Source organism: Salvelinus alpinus, chromosome 30 (genome assembly GCF_045679555.1).
Source record: "Salvelinus alpinus chromosome 30, SLU_Salpinus.1, whole genome shotgun sequence".
Taxonomy (NCBI): domain Eukaryota; kingdom Metazoa; phylum Chordata; class Actinopteri; order Salmoniformes; family Salmonidae; genus Salvelinus; species Salvelinus alpinus.
The window spans coordinates 45,833,619-45,853,979 of record NC_092115.1 but is presented as its reverse complement, the minus strand read 5'-3'; the positions used below and the strand labels follow the sequence as shown (position 1 = coordinate 45,853,979).

The 20,361-nt window shown below is 44.2% G+C and overlaps 1 protein-coding gene and 1 non-coding gene across 3 annotated transcripts in view; both read right to left on the bottom strand.

Moving 5' to 3' along the window:
- Positions 1 to 14,214, bottom strand: part of LOC139560635 (cell adhesion molecule 3-like) — a 68,847-nt gene extending 54,633 nt beyond the window's left edge. Inside the window, exons 1-2 of one of the 2 annotated variants that reach the window (XM_071377590.1) lie at positions 13,964 to 14,214; positions 11,390 to 11,573 (exon numbers count right to left, since the gene is read on the bottom strand). In XM_071377590.1, the coding sequence (XP_071233691.1) occupies positions 11,390 to 11,483 (94 nt within the window). In that variant the 5' untranslated portion in view covers positions 11,484 to 11,573; positions 13,964 to 14,214. The remainder of the gene's footprint in view (positions 1 to 11,389; positions 11,574 to 13,963) is intronic. The other variant, XM_071377591.1, reaches the window with a different exon arrangement.
- A 1,662-nt stretch (positions 14,215 to 15,876) lies between these two features.
- Positions 15,877 to 15,950, bottom strand: trnar-ucu (transfer RNA arginine (anticodon UCU)). Its single transcript has one exon. It is a non-coding gene; the product is annotated as a tRNA-Arg (tRNA).
- Between the last annotated feature and the right edge of the window lie 4,411 nt (positions 15,951 to 20,361).

The following is a 20,361-nucleotide window of genomic DNA, read 5'->3' as shown; positions in this document are numbered from 1 at the left end:
TTTGTCCACGTTCCCTCTCCTCGATTCCCTTTGACCTTTTCCAAAAGGAGGCGAGAGAGGACAGAGGACGCATGAGTTCAGCAAATCTAATTGAGAAAAGGCCTTGGCCTTCCCTCCCTCACACCTGAGTGCTCAACGTTATTGCTCGTTCTTGTTATTGTGATGTTGTAGTAAGATTGATTCATTGTCATGTAATCAGGGATAGACTGAGTTGGTCTGGATTGATGGGATCTGACGTGGATTGATGAGGTCTAATCTTCTTGTTAAGAACTGAGAACTACTGCCTCTCAGATCTGATGTTATTGAAGAGAGTGCATGTAATTCGGGTTCATTTTATCACCGTTTAACTACTATCACACCAGGCCTGAGTGCTGTGCTTGGTTGTGAGTCTCACCTACCAAGTTGTCTTGCGTATGTGTCAGATCCTAACAAGTCAGTCAGAGCTGGAAATATGAAGATGATGATAACACTCTGGTTGCTTCCCAAATGACACCAGATTCCCTACATAGTGCACTACTTTTGAGCAGGGCCAATAGGGATCTGGTCAAAAGTAGTGCGCTATTATAGGGAAAAGGGTGCAATTTGGGATGCAGATATGGACATGATAACACTCTAGATGCGTCGCAAATGGCACTCGATTCCCTACATAGTGCACTATGTTTCTCCAGGGCCCTATGGGCACTATATAATCAAATCAAATTGTATTTGTCACAGAATACAACCGGTATAGACCTTACCGTGAAATGCTTACTTATACAAGCCCTTAACTAACAATGCAGTTCAAGAAATAGAGTTAAGAAAATATTTACTAAATAAACTAAAGTAAGAAAATACAATGAAATCAAAAAGTAACAGGATATTTACATAACAATAACGAGGCTATATACAGGGGGTACCGGTACCGACTCAATGTGCGGGGGTACAGGTTAGTCAAGGTTTGTAAAGTGACTATGCACAGATAATAAACAGCGAGTAGCAGCAGTGTAAAAACAAAGGGGGGAAATCAATGTAAATAGTCCGGGTGGCCATTTGATTAATTGTTCAGCAGTCTTATGGCTTGGGGGTAGAAGCTGTTAAGGAGCCGTTTGGTCCTATACTTGGTGCTACGGTACCGCTTGCCATGCGGTAGCAGAGAGAACAGTCTATGACAGGTGACTGGAGTCTTTGAAACATTTTTGGGCCTTCCTCTGACACCGCCTAGTATATAAGTCCTGGATGTCAGGAAGCTTGGCCCCAGTGATGTACTGGGCCGTACGCACAACCCTCTGTAATGCCTTACGGTCAGATGCCGAGCAGTTGCCATACCAGGCGGTGATGCAACCGGTCAGGATGCTCTCGAAGGTGCAGCTGTATAACTTTTTGAGGATCTGGGGACCCATGCCAAATCTTTTCAGTCTCCCGAGGGGGAAAAGGTGTTGACGTGTCCTCTTCACAACTGTCTTGGTGTGTTTGGACCATGATAGTTAGCTGGTGATGTGGGCACCAAGAAACTTGAAACTCTCGACAGGATCTACTTCAGGCCCGTCGATGTTAATGAGGGTCTGTTCGGCTCTCCTTTTCCTATAGTCCATTAGTCCATGATCAGCTCCTTTGTCTCGCTCACATTGAGGGAGTGGTTGTTGTCCTGGCACCACACTGCCAGGTCTCTGACGTCCTCCCTATAGTCTGTCTCATCGTTGTTGGTGATCAGGCATACCACTGTTGTGTTGTCAGCAAACGTAATGATGGTGTTGGAGTCGTGCTTGGCCGCGCAGTCGTGGGTGAACAGTGAGTACAGGAGGGGACTAAGTACACACCCCCGAGGGGCCCAGTGTTGAGGATCAGCGTGGCAGATGTGTTGTTGCCTACCCTTACCACCTGGGGGTGGCCCGTCAGGAAGTCCAAGATCCAGTTGCAGAGAGAGGTGTTTAGTCCCAGGGTCCTTAGCTTAGTGATGAGCTTTGAGGGCACTATGGTGTTGAACGTTGAGTTGTAGTCAATGAACAGCATTCTCACATAGGTGTTCCTTTTGTCCAGGTGGGAAAGGGCAGTGTGGAGTGCAATTGAGATTGCGTCATCTGTGGATCTGTTGGGGCAGTATGTGAATTGGAGTGGGTCTAGGGTTTCCGGCATGATGGTATTGATGTGAGCCATGACCAGCCTTTCAAAGCACTTCATGGCTAACGACACGAGTTCTATGGTGCGGTAATCATTTAGGCAGGTCACCTTCGCTTCCTTGGGCACAGGGACTATGGTGGTCTGTTAGAAACATGTAGGTTTTACAGACTCGGTCATGGAGAGGTTGAAAATGTCAGTGAAGACACTTGTCAGTTGGTCCACACATGCTTTGAGTACACGTCCTGGTAATCTGTCTGGCCCCGCGGCTTTGTGAATGTTGACCTGTTTAAAGGTCTTGCTCACATCGGCTATGGAGAGCGTGATCACACAGAAAAGCTGGTGCTCTCATGCATGCTTCAGTGTTGCTTGCCTCGAAGCAAGCATAAGAGGATTTAGCTCGTCTGGTAGGCTCTGGGCAGCTCACGCCTGGGTTTCCCTTTGTAGTCCGTAAAGGTTTTCAAGCCCTGCCACATCCAACGACATCAGAGCCGGTGTAGTAGGATTCAATCTTAGTCCTGGATTACTTAAGCTTCCGGATTAGTGTCCCGCTCCTTGAAAGCGGCAGCTCTAGCCTTTAACTCTGTGCGGATGTTGCCTGTAATCCATAGCTTCTGGTTGGGAAATGTACGTACGGTGACTGTGGGGACGATGTCGTCGATGCACTTATTGATGAAGTTGGTGACTGAGGTGGTATACTCCTCAATGCCATTGGATGAATCCCGGAACATATTCCAGTCTGTGCTAGCAAAACAGTCCTATAGCGTAGCATCCGCGTCATTTGACCACTTCCGTATTGAGCGAGTCACTGGTACTTCCTGCTTTAGTTTTTGCTTGTAAGCAGGAATCAAGAGGATAGAATAATGGTCAGATTTTCCAAATGGAGGGCGAGGGAGAGCTTTATATGCATCTCTGTGTGCGGGGTAAAAGTGGTCTAGTTTTTTTCCTCTGGTTGCACATGTGACATGCTGGTAGAAATGAGGTAAAACCGATTTAAGTTTGCCTGCATTAAAGTTCCCGGACACTTTAATGCAGGCAAGGAGCGCCGCTTCTGGATGAGCATTTTCTTGTTTCCTTCTTGTTTCACCGTCCTGACCAAGGCCCTTCTCCCTTGATTGCTCAGTTTGGCCGGGCGGCCAGCTCTAGGAAGATCCTCAGTGATTCCAAACTTCTTCCGTGATGGAGGCCACTGTGTTCTTGGGGACCTTCAATGCTGCAGACATTTTTTGGTACCCTTCCCCAGATCTGTGCCTTGACACAATCCTGTCTCGGAGCTCTACGGACAATTCCTTCGACCTCATGGCTTGGTTTTTGCTCTGACATGCACTGTCAACTGTGGGACCTTAAATTAACAGTTGTGTGCCTTTCCAAATCATGTCCAATCATTTGTATAAATATCTCAAGGATGATCAATGGAAAACAGGTTGCACCTGAGCTCAATTTCAAGTCTCATAGCAAAGGGTCTGAATACTTATGTGAATAAGGTATTTCTCTTTTTGTCATTTTATAAATTTGCAAACATTAAAAAAAACAAATCCGCTTTGTCATTATGGGGTATTGTGTGTAGATGAGGAAACAAATTTGATTTAAACAATTTTAGAAGAAGGCTGTAAAGTAACAAAATGTGGAAAAAGGGAAGGGGTCTGAATACTTTCCGAATGCACTGTATAGGGAATAGGGGTGCAGACTTAGAGATTATAACACTGCTTATGGCTCAATCGAAATGATTCACTGTCTATACGTCTGTCTGTTGATTATCGTTTTGTTCCGTGGAGCTTAATCAATCATCTTCATATAATTAATCAACCTTCATGAAAATGAGATAGGAGTAATAATTAGGGTATTTCAGTTGCCTAAGAATCTGGTGCAAATAGAGAGCAGTGCTAATCAAAGCATCCGTCCAAAATGGCACCCTATTTTCTATATAGTGCACTACTTTTGCCAAAAGTAGTGCACTATATAGGATAGAGGGTGCCATTTGATAAGGTGACAGACAGACAGGTGTTGTTACTGGGCAGCAGGGAGCCTAGTGGTTAGAGCGTTGGACTAATAACCGAAAGGTTGCAAGATCGAATCCCTGAGCTGACAAGTTAAAAATCTGTTGTTCTACACCTAGGCTGTCATTGAAAATAAGAATTTGTTCTTAACTGACTTGCCTAGTTAAATAAATGAAATACTGGAACGGGTCAGTTAATCGTGCTTCTGCACCTGCATTGTTTGGGGTTTTAGGCTGGGTTTCTGTACAGCACTTTGAGATATCAGCTGATGTAAGAAGGGCTATATAAATAAATTTGTTTGAATCAGCTGGTGAAACAAAAATGGGCCCAGCCAGCCGTGCTCATTCTCTCTGTCGCTATCCAGCTCTCTCTCTCTTTTTTCATCTCTCCTACTCTGTCCCCTCTCTCCTCTTTGTTTGTCTCCCCCTCCCTCTCTCTCTCTGTTAGTTCGTCACTCACTCCCTCCCCCTCTCTCCCTCCCTCCCTCTCTGTCTGTTTGTCTCCCTCTCTCTCATTCTTCTCTCCCTTTCTGTTTCTCAGCAGCTCTCCAGTAGGACTCCATACCTTTTCTCCACCCTTCTCTGAAAGTGTGCACTTGCACACTACTTCCCGTCATGGATTCAACAATGGTGGAAACTGCCTCTAGCCAATGATTACGCCAATCCAATAGTTTTAAATCCATGACGCATAGTGTGCAAGTGCACACCTTGGGAAACAGGTGGGAAACGGGTGGAGAATCAGGATGCAGAACAACTTGGGATATTTCCTGCCTATATACAGGGGCTTGCAAAAGTATTCACCCCCCTTGGAATTTTTCCTATTTTGTTGCCTTACAACCTGGAATAAAACAATGTTTTGGGGGGGTTGTATCATTTGATTTACACAACATGCCTACCACTTTGAAGATGCAAAATATTTTTTCTTGTGAAACAAACACGAAATAAGACAAAAAAAACTGAAAACTTGACCGTGCATAACTATTCAACCCCCCAAAATCAATACTTTGTAGAGACACCTTTTGCAGCAATTACAGCTGCAAATCTCTTGGGGTATGTCTCTATAAGCTTGGCACATCTAGCCACTGGGATTTTTGCCCATTCTTCAAGGCAAAACTTCTCCAGCTCCTTCAAGTTGGATGGGCTCCGCTGGTGTACAGAAATCTTTAAGTCATACCACAGATTCTCAATTGGATTGAGGTCTGGGCTTTGACTAGGCCATTCCAAGACATTTAAATGTTTCCCCTTAAACCACTCAAGTGTTGCTTTAGCATATTGCTTAGGGTCATTGTCCTGCTGGAAGTTGAACCTCTGTCCCAGTCTCAAATCTCTGGAAGACTGAAACAGGTTTCCCTCAAGACTTTCCCTGTATTTAGCGCCATCCATCATTCCTTCAATTCTGACCAGTTTCTCAGTCCCTGTCGATGAAAAACATCCCCACAACATGATGCTGCCACCACCATGCTTCACTGTGGGGATGGTGTTCTCGGGGTGATGAGAGGTGTTGGGTTTGTGCCAGACATAGCATTTTCCTTGATGGCCAAAAAGCTCAATTTTAGTCTCATCATCTGACCAGAGTACCTTCTGGCTTTTTTCTGGCCACTCTTCCGTAAAGCCCAGCTCTGTGGAGTGTACGGCTTAAAGTGGTCCTATGGACAGATACTCCAATCTCCACTGTGGAGCTTTGCAACTCCTTCAGGGTTATCTTTGGTCTCTTTGTTGCCTCTCTGATTAATGCCCTCCTTGCCTGGTCTGTGAGTTCTGGTGGGCGGCCCTCTCTTGGCAGGTTTGTTGTAGTGCCATATTCTTTCCATTTTTAATAATGGATTTAATGGTGATCTGTGGGATGTTCAAAGTTTCGGATATTTTTTTATAACCCAACCCTGTACTTCTCCACAACTTTGTCCCTGACCTGTTTGGAGAGCTCCTTGGTCTTCATGGTGCCGCTTGCTTGGTGGTGCCCCTTGCTTAGTGGTGTTGCAGACTCTGGGGCCTTTATGTGACTTCTGAAGGTAATTGGTTGCACCAGATCTTATTTATGGGCTTCATAGCAAAGGGGGGAATACATATGCACACACCACTTTTCCGTTTCTTTTTTTTTTAAACAAGAAATTTTTTCATTTCACTTCACCAATTTGGACTATTTTGTGTATGTCCATTGCATGAAATCCAAATAAAAATCAATTTAAATTACAGGTTGTAATGCAACAAAACAGGAAAAACACCAAGGGGGATGAATACTTTTGCAAGGCACTGTACTCATATTTATTGTGATCTAAAAGGGCAAAACTGATCCTAGATCAGCACTCCTACTCTGAGTCGCTTGATACATACGGCCCCAGGTTCGAAAACCAGTGGCCTGGACTGGGCCATCCAGAGTAGAGAGAGAGCGTTAGAGGGCGATGTAGAAGCTTAGGCCTCTTTATTAATGTCACAGTCACTAGCCAGTAATTCCCTCGGGCTTCTTGTACTCCAGCTTGTTAATGAGTCAGTGCTTATCATTCAGCATTGTTAACAGGCTAGAGCCTCCCTCCCATCCTCCCTTGAGCCACTCATGATTGTCGAGGTAACCGTCCCAAATAGCACCCTATTCCCTTTATAGTACACTGCTTTTGACTAGTCCCCATAGGGATGATACTGAGGTCAGTGTTGAGCACATGCTAATGAAATCCTATCACGGCCCGCTAAATAGAAATAACGATTGCAATTATCGAAAATATTCATCAAATTCAAGCATGTAAAAGATGAGATTAAGTCCTGATTTCTGAAATTGAGAGGGCACAGACCTGATAGTGATTTGGGTTCTTCATGTGGAGCTTATTTTGTCAATCCAACACCAAGATTGAAATTTGCACCTGCAGTGCAGAGAGGACTTCTCGCGTTCAGAAATATGTCACATTTGATTAGGGTTTGTATTGGTGGAGAATTGACCATGCAAGAACAACCAATGGATTCCCTGAGCTTTTGGTTGTAGCTAAACGCTGTTTTACACTATTGTTGATCAACTGGGAGCCATTCAATCTAGGTTATCTGATCAGGTTGTTAAAGGAGCAATCGGCGATTGGCACGTACATTTTCGGGAGTTCAATTATTGATATACAGCAACACATGGCTTAATGTCGTGTGTCCGACCTAGTGGTAGTCCGCGTTCCACATTGCTCATAGGGCCCTCGTCAAAAGTAGTGCACTATATAGGGAATAAGGTGCCATTTGGAACAGAGACCTAGATAGATGGATGGAGGGGGGAGATGGAGGGGAGGGGAGGGGGGGGGTCAAATAATGGTGATAATGGCCGGTGAATGGGGAGTTCATTTTAAAAGGCACTGAACAGAAGGGCCTACTTAGTGTAAATAATGCAATGCTATGTATCAGAGAGGAAAAATGATTAGCTAGACAGATCCATGACCTGCAGGTAAACCATCAGATGCACCAAGCCTGTCTGTCACCACAACATGCCTCAAAATCTACACTGTTGCTTTCAAGCTTTCAAAGCCTCCATGTCATGGCTGTCTCTTTACTTTCTTCCGCCCCGAAAACAAAATGCACATGAATGATATGTATTAGCCAAACAATACGGCAGAGAGCGTGCATATTGTGTGTCAGCGCTCATTTAAACATTTGATGCAGAATGAAGAAACCCCATACAGTGAGGGAAAAAAGTATTTGATCCCCTGCTGATTTTGTACGTTTGCCCACTGACAAAGAAATTATCAGTCTGTAATTTTAATGGTAGGTTTATTTGAACAGTGAGAGACAGAATATCAACAAAAAAATCCAGAAAAACGCATGTCAAAAATTGTATAAATTGATTTGCATTTTAATGAGGGAAATAAGTATTTGACCCCTCTGCAAAACATGACTTAGTACTTGGTGGCAAAACCCTTGTTGGCAATCACAGAGGTCAGATGTTTCTTGTAGTTGGCCACCAGGTTTGCACACATCTCAGGAGAGATTTTGTCCCACTCCTCTTTGCAGATCTTCTTCAAGTCATTAAGGTTTCGAGACTGACGTTTGGCAACTCGAACCTTCAGCTCCCTCCACAGATTTTCTATGGGATTAAGGTCTGGAGACTGGCTAGGCCACTCCAGGACCTTAATGTGCTTTTTCTTGAGCCACTCCTTTGTTGCCTTGGCCGTGTGTTTTGGGTCATTGTCATGCTGGAATACCCATCCACGACCCATTTTCAATACCCTGGCTGAGGGAAGGAGGTTTTCACCCAAGATTTGACGGTACATGGCCCCGTCCATCGTCCCTTTGATGCGGTGAAGTTGTCCTGTCCCCTTAGCAGAAAAACACCCCCAAAGCATAATGTTTCCACCGCCATGTTTGACGGTGGGGATGGTTTCTTGGGGTCATAGGCAGCATTCCTCCTCCTCCAAACACGGCAAGTTGAGTTGATGCCAAAGAACTCCATTTTGGTCTCATCTGACCACAACACGTTCACCCAGTTGTCCTCTGAATCATTCAGATGTTCATTGGCAAACTTCAGACGGGCATGTATATGTGCTTTCTTGAGCAGGGGGACCTTGCGGGCGCTGCAGGATTTCAGTCCTTCACGGCGTAGTGTGTTACCAATTGTTTTCTTGGTGACTATGGTCCCAGCTGCCTTGAGATCATTGACAAGATCCTCCTGTGTAGTTCTGGGCTGATTCCTCACCATTCTCATGATCATTGCAACTCCACGAGGTGAGATCTTGCATGGAGCCCTAGGCCAAGGGAGTTTGACAGTTCTTTTGTGTTTCTTCCATTTGCGAATAATCGCACCAACTGTTGTCACCTTCTCACCAAGCTGCTTGGCAATGGTCTTGTAGCCCATTCCAGCCTTGTGTAGATCTACAATCTTGTCCCTGACATCCTTGGAGAGCTCTTTGGTCTTGGCCATGGTGGAGAGTTTGGAATCTGATTGATTGATTGCTTCTGTGGACAGGTGTCTTTTATACAGGTAAGAAACTGAGATTAGGAGCACTCCCTTTAAGAGTGTGCTCCTAATCTCAGCTCGTTACCTGTATGAAAGACACCTGGGAGCCAGAAATCTTTCTGATTGAGAGGGGGTCAAATACTTATTTCCCTCATTAAAATGCAAATCAATTTATAACGTTTTTGACATGCGTTTTTCTGGATTTTTTTGTTGTTATTCTGTCTCTCACTGTTCAAATAAACCTACCATTAAAATTATAGACTGATCATTTCTTTGTCAGTGGGCAAACGTACAAAATCAGCAGGGGATCAAATACTTTTTTCCCTCACTGTATGAGCAGTATGTCAAGGCCAGGGAAAGGACAGCGCTAACGGTTTGTCTGTGCCGTGGCCCCCATACAGGGAGCTTCTAATTGCACACAATTTGACAAATCCATTTCCCACAACTCGATGTGCAGTGGAGCAGTTCAGATGGACTATATCGCCGAAGGATACATATTAGATCACTGTGATTGGGCAAGAATAAGTACCAAATGGCATCCCCTATGTAGTGCAGTACTTCTGACCAGAACCCTATGGGTTTCCTTAAGGGCTCTGGTCAAAAGTAGAGCAAACATAAATAGGGAATAGGGTGCCATTTGGGCTGCAACCCCCTGTTTCTGTTTCGCTAACCCAGTTACCTTAGGCCTGTGTGTTGTGTCCACACACACACACACATTGTGGCCGCTAGCCTCTCGTCACTGACGGTGCCCCTTCTCTGCAGAGGCCAAATTACAGACCTCGGGGAATAATGTTTTGCATCCCAAATGGCACCCTATTCCTTATGTAGTGTACTACTTTTGTCCAGGCCCTTAGAGCCATCTGGGATCAGAGCCCATAGAGCAATATGTAGGGAACAAGGTGCCATTTGGGATGCACACATTGTGGTGGTCTCATAGAGAAAGACCACAACACAACGTGGTTAGTAGTTTGTTTACCTCAGTGCATTCTGTCTCGTGTGGCTCGGCAGCGCACCGCTGGATTGAGTGAGGCAGAGAGAGGCTGCTCTTTCAGCTGGGACCAACAATGAATAAATATTAAAGGACGGCATGCGGGTGTAGACCAATCATTAATTTGGTTGAGATTTACAGACGGGAGAGAGGGATGGCCTCTGTTCTGTGCCAGCAGTTCACTTTAGTCTGCTCAGGGAATGGGGCTCTGGCAGCAGAGAGGCCTCCTGAAAGAACCACTCACACCACCGATTTCCAGTGGGCTGTTTATTGTTGACTGGCTGACTTACTAATGTCAAAAATGGCACCCTATTACCTATATAGTGCACTATTTTTAACCAGGACAGATATAGGAAATAGGCTGCAATTTGAGACGCAGAACCTGGCTGACAGGCGTCCTGTGTGCTGTTTGTTTTTTGACTGACTGACTTGCATTCCAGCATATTCCTTATATAGTGGGCCTTTGTCAAAAGTAGTGTACTATAAAGGGAATAGGGTGCCATTTGGGACTGGCCCCTTATCTTAGTAGCAGCAGAAGATTGTTTATCATCCCTACCCCCAGCAGTAGGTTACAGCTTCTCACTGACCATTGACTCACATTGACCACCGCTCCACACGGCTCTCAACACATATTCCATACGCAGAAGCACAGAAAATACAGTTATGCATAATTCAACAGGCAGTAAAAACAGCTGACATAAGTGCAAGTGCAAGTGTTTGCATGCGTTCAAATTTGTGGGGTTCTGTGTGAGCGCACATCTGCAAGAGTGAGCGCACGGGCACGAGAGAATATAGTCTAGTGTTTTGTTTTTTAGAGTCTGATAGTGAGTCTGGGATAGTTACTCTCTATTATAAAGGCTATAACATTACTACTTGCTTGTGTCTGACCCCCGTCGGTCAACAGTTACTGATGGAACAAATCAATACTTAAAAGGGTGATTTTCTGCCAATCATAGGCTGTTTAATCGACAGACGGTTGATGATTGATAGACGTGTGTGTGTCCACTGAGAGCAGTGTGTGTGTGTGTGTGTGTGTGTGTGGCCTACTGTATCCATTAAGGGCTCTCCCAATGATCAATTTTCAATGTCTCTAATGATCATATTGGCCCCACATAATAATGTGCAGGGGTAGCCTATGTATGCGCACATATGTGTGTGACACAGAGAGAGGCATAGCACAGGCCTGTTTGTGCACATGTAAGTCACACACATTCTTCAAAAACAAGAGCAGAAATTCAGTTGGAGCTCAGGGGGAGGGGGGAGGTGCCCCATGAGCTTATTATTAACGCCTCCGTGACTCCCTTGTAGTCACACGGTAAGAAATAAAACGTCAACAGGATAGAGCGTCAGATAGTGGAGGGGGGAGTGTGGGAGGAGGGGTGAGAGAGATGCTTACCGAAAACGATGAAGTTGCTCTGAACAGAGGCTGTCAGTAGTGTCAATAAGCTCAGCATCCATAGACCAGGGACCGGGTAAGAAGGGAATGCCATGGTCGGTTGGACACACAGATCCGTTTGTTCGTCTCAATGAATCCTCACGAGGGTAGGCAGAGGAGCACCGGAGTGTTACCGGAGTGTTACCTACAGCAGTGGAGATAAAGCAAGAGCATTATTGATGAATTGCTTGCTTTCTGATTGGTTGGCCGGTGCTGAATGAACGTCTGGACATCGCTATTCACGTAACTGCTCCCTGGGCTTAATCAATCTGCCTGTGTCATAAAGTATCGGGTGGTGACGCAGTGATCGAGCCTATAGCCTACTGCTGTAAAAGGCAACTGTATAAATCACTAAAGGCAGAAAATCAGTGTCTGTTTATCATTTGCCCCAAAACGGTACACGGTCAGCTCTTAAAATATTTATGTCATTTTTTTTTACATTTAATTTTTTTTTATGAATATTACTAACAACGGTTTAAACAACTTGTGGCCTTTGATCTGTGGAATAAGTTAAAAGTGTGCAATGCAATTTAATACATTGTTCTATTTTGAAGTTGTTGTTCTGATTATGAGGGGGGTCCCTGGTGAATTTGTTATTACAAATGGGTTCCCCGGGGCCCCAAAAAGTTTGAGAACCCCATGCTCTAAATGTATTCAATCCACCTCTAAATGTAAAGGTGCAGTGCCAATTATAAGCAGTATTTTTTTTAGGAAGTCAGTCGCGGTCTCAACTTACTGGTAGTTAGGATAGTAGAACACACAAACTGCAATTTCGAAAATTGGTAGTGCATCAGCAGTTTTTCTCTTGTTGTGTCAGTCACTGACAGTCACTCAATTAGCCCATGTCAGCTAACATTTTATAGATTGCTAGGTACGTATCATGGCTGAATTAATGACCGGGCACACGAGGAACATGCCCAGGGTCTCCAACCTCTAGGGGCCCTCATTGATTTTGTTAGTCACTCTCACTCAGATATCATATGAACACGGCATTAGTCATGGCAAAATGTGTAGAATTGGGAAAAATTAGCTTTAAAATGGCAATTTCTTCTCTCAATCCCATGGCAAAATGTGTAGAATTGGGGAAAATTAGCTTTAAAACAGCAATTTCTTCTCTCAATCCCATGGCAAAATGTGTAGAATTGGGGAAAATTAGCTTTAAAACGGCAATTTCTTCTCTCAATCCCATGGCAAAATGTGTAGAATTGGGAAAAATTAGCTTTAAAACAGCAATTTCTTCTCTCAATCCCATGGCAAAATGTGTAGAATTGGGGAAAATTTGCTTTACAACTCCAAAGTTTTCTCTTCGCCCCATGGCAAAATGAGTTGAATAGAATGAAATGAATTCAAACCATTAAAAATGCTCTCTCTGCCTCATGCACAGAATTGCAGGACATGCACTTTAAGTCTGCACATTTGTCTGTCCACTGCCAAGAGGGGTGACACTAAAATGTTTTTCCCACGAAGTGGGGGGGGGACCAAATCTTGCTTTGGTCGGGGAGAATGCTACAAACTGCCCTGTATAGGTAGGATGTTTTCTGGGACCAAAACAACTCTTGTTAACTACAAATAACACAAATCAAATCCCCCTATTGGCCAAGCAAAACGCAAGAGTGAGCAGCAAGATGCCTGCACCGGCCGGTCGCCCGTTGAGAATTCCCTGGCTGTGCTTCACATGACACAGATGTAACGCACATTGTGTCACTATAATACATACCCTCAGGCTCTCACAAGCACATAGCTTTACATGGCAGCCGAGGCAAGGCTAGGATCTATCCTCGAAATGCCCCTTGATTGTAACCGTTCGGTTCAGCAGCAGCGCGAGCCATGGCGAGAGAGAGGTTGCCTGCGGGACGGGCGGGCGAATTTAGGGCGGGGATAGAATAGGGGGATGTTTATTCTTGTTGGAACCATTCGAGGAGTGTGTCAAGAAAAACACAGAACTGATTGGTAGGCTATAATAACATTATTGCGGATCACTACTAATAATAGCCCCTCTACAAGGGATTGGATAAGTACAACCTAAAGATAGGTATAGCCTACAAGGCACCTGCAATGCTGCTGGATGCGGCGTCGAATCTAGAAAGGAGCCCCGGTAGGAGCCACCTTTCCTACACCTTTCTCCCAATAAACGAAATTAGCCTACGTGTGGAGGAAATCAACACCTAGTAGCCTATAAACGTGGACATAAAGGTGCAAACAGCGCGCGGTTGCAGCCACACGACCAGTGTTAAAAGCCGTGAGGGAAGGGGAGGGGAGAGACGGCGGGGCATAACGTCGCTACAGTCCAATAACAAAAAAGCATATTCGCACTAAATTATACAACGCGTCTAGCGTTTTATTCCCGGGTCAAGATAACGGTTTACCTCCACCACCTGACAGTAACCTAGGCTACTGAGCGAGGTGCACGTAGAAACATTCCAGAACAAGAACGCGTCGTATTTACAACAGTGACAGGTGTCTCCCGTTCGCTTACAGCCCGGACACAGCCAACAACAATAATATTCCTAGGGACAGACATAGCAGCATACACACCGATATACGTCTCTGGAGTCCGGGTCCTGCACTATTTGTCGCCGTTGGTTCTGGTCTGGAAGTGGTCCTTGTGATGCAGGATAGCTGGCGCTGGATCTGAGGTCTCTCTGGATGTGTCTATATTGACTTTTTATCTTCCTTCTTCGGCTTCTTGTTTTTCTTGCGTTTTCCCTCTCTCCACGGCTACCGTTCACTGCAGCAAAAACAGTCTGTCTGAAAGACAGGAGGGAGGAGGGGTGGCGTGTGGGGCGGAGGAGTGAGGAGGGGGAGGGGATTTTAATACGATTTGGCCCGTACCATTCGGATAACAGAGCCAGCGCATACTGCCTGGAAGAGGGAGAGACACGCAGAGAGAGAGAGAGCTAAGAGAGAGATTGAGATATATTTGGAAAGAAAGAGAGAAACTGAGATTTCATCGGCTATTCATATAGATTGTATGCCCAGTCATCTCATAGTATTGTTCTTAGCCTCTTATAGACAAATTAGAATTGTTCTTTCTTAATTGATTTCTTATTATTATATGTTTAGTCATAATAGTCTATAGGTAGAAGTGGTAGTAGGCATAGTCCCCATAGATAACTGATGTAGGCCTAGACCTAACACTTAAGAATCAATGTTTTACTCTGCTTTTTGAACTGGAGTTGGGGCCTTTTTGGCTGACAGCGCGAGGCGTGGTCTGTTTGAGTGGAATCAACACGCGCCAGGCCCGCCAGGTGGGTGTTCAGTGGAGGGGGGCGGTTCAACTCGCGAGGGGATTAAGGATTAGTTTTGCACGCGGATTAGTTCGTGTGTGTGGGGAGGCATGGGGTTAAAACATGGTGGATGGCGGCACGAAAAGCCCAATCACTACCATAGGCAACAAACAGGAGGCAGGAGGAAATCAATGTCAAACTGGGCAGGGGATCACCAAACTGACAGCTGTAGTAGCAGCAGGATTGTTTTTACAAATATAATGTCTGTTAAAATTCAACACATAGAGACACATATGCCTACTCATTGGAGCATTTTATGCATCCGTATAATTCAAACGCGTGTGTTTTAATTAGTTGTTGGAGGACTGAAATTATAGTGTCTCTAAAAAGGCCCTGACAGGGCATGTGAGTGCAGGACAGCTCCAGGTGCTGAAAACAGAAGCACGAGGCAAAGAGTTGTCATTGCGCGCATTCCTATACGAGCGCTAGTTGCATAATCAACATACAATATCAACATGTCATTTGATCTATTTGTGATGATGGTGTAGGCCTAGAATACTTAATTTGTGTAATTGAAACAAATGCACACAGGCACGTGCAATGAGTTTATTTTATATGGCTTAGGCCTAATATATGATTAAAAGTAGTTACATAATGTGACACTCATTATTGCCTATAATTACAATTATTATAATTTCCCACATACTGGCAGTCAGAGAGGGTATAGACTATTCTATATTCTCATGAATGACTTATGGATAGATGTGTGAATGAATTCAGATCACATGAAAGAAAGGATAAGTGGGGGGGATAATGCAAAGACAGGTGGGTGTCTGAGTTAAGATGTCAAGCTAGAGCTGTAGTCTTTCAGGGGAAAGTGTCTGATGAGGTAAGTCAATCCGTACCAAGCGGCGCATGCATTGCGCGCACATTCCCGACTACTGCTAAAGGATATCGAAGCACTGCGATGAGAACTGATAATAAAATACATGGCTTAGAGAAACCAACGCGCATCTGTTCTGGAAATGGCATGCTTCGTTTTATAGAAAAACGATATTATTTTGCCACAGAATTTCCATTAGTTTATCTCCACATTGAGAGACAACATACACATTCGTATGGACACAATGTTGTAGTGAAATAAAAGGTATGCTTTAGGCTAATTCATACATTTACTAGGTTTATGTTTTCTAAAAAGCCACCTGGCTCCTGATTACAACTCATCTCTGCCGGGACTCGAACCCGGAGCCTCTGGATTAGAAGTCCAGCGCGCTATTCCATTGCGCCACAGAGACTGAGTCTCACCAAAAGATGAAAAAAGGGTTTATATTTCCCCCTACCGTATACAGCATCCTCATCACGCAGCATCAGGACCACTTGGCTGCTGTTCACCGACAGACCGGTAGAGGTCGCGCTAACAGCATCACTATGCAGCGCCAAGATGGCGATATCAGTCCTGTGCGTTTCATCTGAGGGATAGCCAAACATCTTTCATTTCATGCATAATTACGCTGAGTAATTATTTGAAAAAATACAATATTAAGTGCATTTGTAACAATTCATGTAACTTGTAAATATCAGATACAAGCATCCGATAAAATTATGCTCTCATCATGGAGATTTCCCCCCTATCTCTCTTGGTGAATAGAGTCTATTACTCTTTCCTTGTGTCACCTCTTTTTCTCTAGACCACGCGCTCTCTGAGATCTAAAGGGCGCAGGGTAGCTTAAATGCTGAGCAAGTTGATTTTGTCAAACCACACCAGAAGCGATCAGGACGTGCAGGTTGAAATATCAAAGCAAACTCTGAACCAATTATATTCATTTGGGACAGGTCAAAAAGCATTAAACATTTACGGCAATTTATCTAGCTAGCTTGCTGTTGCTAGCTAATTTGTCCTTGTTTAAACATTGGGTTGTTACTCGTCATCTCCTCCTTACTTCTTTTTCTTCTTTGGACTTTATATGGCAGCTTTACAACTGACAGGAGTGTGGACCTCATCTTTCAATCACCCATGTGGGTATATGCTCCTAAAAACCAATGAGGAGATGGCACGTGGGTATATGCTCCTAGAAACAGGAGGCGGCAGGTAGCCTAGTGGTTAGAGCGTTGGGCCAGTAACTAAAAGGTTGCTAGATTGAATCCCTGAACTGACAAGGTAAAAATCTGTTGATCTGTCGTCATTGTAAATAAGAATTTGTTCTTAACTGCCTTGTCTAGTTAAATAATACAATGATGGGAGGGGCTGTACTTGCAGCATGTTGAGCATCACAAATAGAACCAATTTGTATTTTAGCGCCTGGCCGTGCATAATTCTTAACTGGAATCAAGTTGGAACCACCAAGACTCTTCCCAGAGCTGGCCACCCGGCCAAACTGAGCAACCAGGGGAGAAGAACCTTGATCAGGGAGGTGACCAAGAAGCCAATGGTCACTCTGACAGAGCTCCAGTATTCCTCTGTGGAGATGGGAGAACCTTCCAGAAGGACAACCATCTCTGCAGCACTCCACCAATTAGGCCTTTATGGTAGATTGGCCAGACGGAAGCCATTCCCCCCTGTAGGCTGTCTCATCATTGATCGTAATCAAGCCTACTACTGTTGTGTCATCTACAAACTTGATGATTGAGTTGGAGGCATGCGTGGCCACGCAGTCATGGGTGAACAGGGAGTACATGAGGTGCCTGCGCACGCACCCTTGTGGGGCCCCTGAGTTGAGGATCAGCGTAGTGGTGTTGTTTCCTACCTTCACCACCTGAGGGTGGCCTGTCAGGAAGTCCAGGACCCAGCTGCACAGGGCGGAGTTAACACCCAGGGCCCAGAGCTTGATGATGAGCTTGGAGGGTACTATGGGGTTGAAGGCTGAGCTGTAGTCAATGAACAGCATTCTTACATAGGTATTCCTCTTGTCCAGATGGGATAGGGCAGTGGGCAGTGCGATGGCGATAGCATCGTTTGTGGATCTATTGGGGCGGTATGCAAACTGAAGTGGGTCTAGGGTGTCAGGTAAGGTGGAGGTAATATGATGCTACATACGTCTCGTGTCTGAGCCATTGACTTGCGACTCCACTTTGTCTCTGTACTGACGTTTTGCCTGTTTGATTGCCTTACGCCGGGAATAACTGCACTCTTTGTATTCAACCATATTCCCAGTCACCATACCGTGGTTAAATGCGGTGGCTCGTTCTTTTAGTTTTGTGTGAATGCTGCCATCTACCCACGGTTTTTGGTTTGGGTAGGCACTATATAGGAAATAGGGTGCCGTTCCAGACACACACATTAATAAGCAGCATGTTGAGGCCCACCATTATATCGCAGCCTAGCATTCTCAATAGACAGCAACTAAACAAAACCAAACAGGATCAGGTGCAGAGAGAGAGAGTGAGAGCACAGCTCCTGTGTGGCTCAGTAAGAGGTGTAGCCTCAGGCACATTGTAGTTTGTTCAGAAATCACAACTAGTTTCAGGCGGAGTGTACCCGCATCCAATAACTTGCAGGTGCTCATGAAATAAGGACAGATACATTTATGCACACTGATGAATGCTCCCGTAGTTTAATACGTTTCAAACACCAAATCGCGGGAACATTCAGCAAAGTGCAGTTATCCAAATCAGTGGCAACCCGTCATTCAAGCCAGATGGGGCAGAGCAAAATTTTTCAAAATTGGGGGGTGGTTTGCCTGTTTTGCACAATACGTGTCACATATCAGTTTGCAAACAATGTAAAAAAATATATAATTGAGTTAATAAAAAAATATATATCATTGAGTGAGGCAGCTCAAAAATGCAGGTGTTTCAGCTTAGCTCAGTGCTTTCTGTGGTTGTGAGGCGAGCGAGCAGAAAATAGGAGCATTGCGCCGTGATTGGCTCAGTGTTCTGTCACTCATGGGGACACTACGTCAACGCCAAGTTGAAGTCCTTAGTAAGGGTAGATATCCAGAATGTCAGCCCTTTGGGTCCTGCCATAGAGTTATATTACATGTTCCCTTCCAAGAAGGCTCAAGGTCATTGGCCACAGATAAAATTACTTAAAATCACATTATATGTACAGTAGCTTTGATTGTACTGATCATGTCAACATCATACTTTCAAAATCTTAGCTAGCAGTCATCCTCATGAATCAAGTCGACAATCTACTGGCAAATCCTTTTTTAATCCTTGTCATATGAAGATGAATCATTTAGAGAAACTATAGATAAAACGTATCGGTGCTCATCGGCCATAAAGATTACACAACAAGCTGGAAATCACAAATTCAACAATGAGTGGTCTATAAGGAATCAGTGGCTAACTGCAAGCATTACTAAGCAATCACTAACATTAGCCTGCTATTCAATGGAGTAGCTGTGTGGGGGGGGTTGAGTTCCCACCATAAATCCAGAGAATGCTTTGACGACAAAGTACGCTGGCAAAATTTGCCCCCAAAGGACCGCCGCGCCACCTTCACAAGGTGAGTCCAAAAATGTATTGTATGCTGCTGCATAAATTATATAATATGCAAAGGAGATATGTATACTGTAGCTAAGAAAGTAATACTAAGTGTATGTTGTGTAGTAAGCTGTTCGTAGCCCATGTGACTCACAGTAATAATTTGGTCTATTTTCACCAATGCGGCATTGTAAACATATCGTTCGTGGCCGGTGTGTACTTGCTTGCAAACTTTTTATGTACAGCTTTGACAGTGCTACTGATAGTAGTGGTGGCTACAGGAAACGTATGATCTCTGTAATTGCAAACAAAGGTTTCTGTACCAAATATTAAGTTCTGCTTTTCTGATGTATCAAATACTTATGTCATGCAATAAAATGCAAATTCATTACTTAAAAATCATACGTGATTTTCTGGATTTTTGTTTTAGATTCCGTCTCTCACAGTTGAAGTGTACCTATGATTAAAAAAATTACAGACCTCTACATGCTTTGTAAGTAGGAAAACCTGCAAAATCGGCAGTGTATCAAATACTTGTTCTCCCCACTGTATATATATATATATATATATATATACACACACACACACGTTTCAGAAAACCATAACTCAGTCAGCTTTCATATCAACCTTCTGCCCTGGCTACAAAATGCTATTAATGGTGAGGTGTGACGTGGACACATAAAACAAAGTAATGGGACTCTGTCTCTTTCACTAGGCTGAGGATGATCCACACGCGCTGTGGCGGAGATACAGATATGGACTCGGATCGAGACAAAACTTGGGGCTTGAATAGATAGAGATTTTAGTTGAATCACCACACGCATAAGCTCTGACTTGCAAGTGGCATTAATGCTGATTTGAAGCTCTAAGTGATGTAAATGTGGATCTATTGCAGATAAATGGAAGACGTAAATGGAGACAAATGTAGGACATTACCATGTGAAGAGGCAACCTGTTTACTATATATATATATATATATATAGCACTATTTTTGACCAGAGCCATATGGGCCCTTTCATCAAAAGTAATGGACTTCATAGGGAGCCATTTGAGAAGGTGATATTATTGTTCAGTTAGATAACAAAAAGGGTGATATTATGGTCCTATTTCCAATATTTCAGTTTCATTTTCCCCATCACACAACAGTATCCTTTTCTAGCCTTGTGAAACCGGACTGATCTCGCCATAGGTAAGTAAAACAGAATGTGAGCTAAGTGAAACAAAACGTTAGTCTGAGACCAGGCTATGCCTTTCCATGATAAAAACAGAAGAAAAATAAAA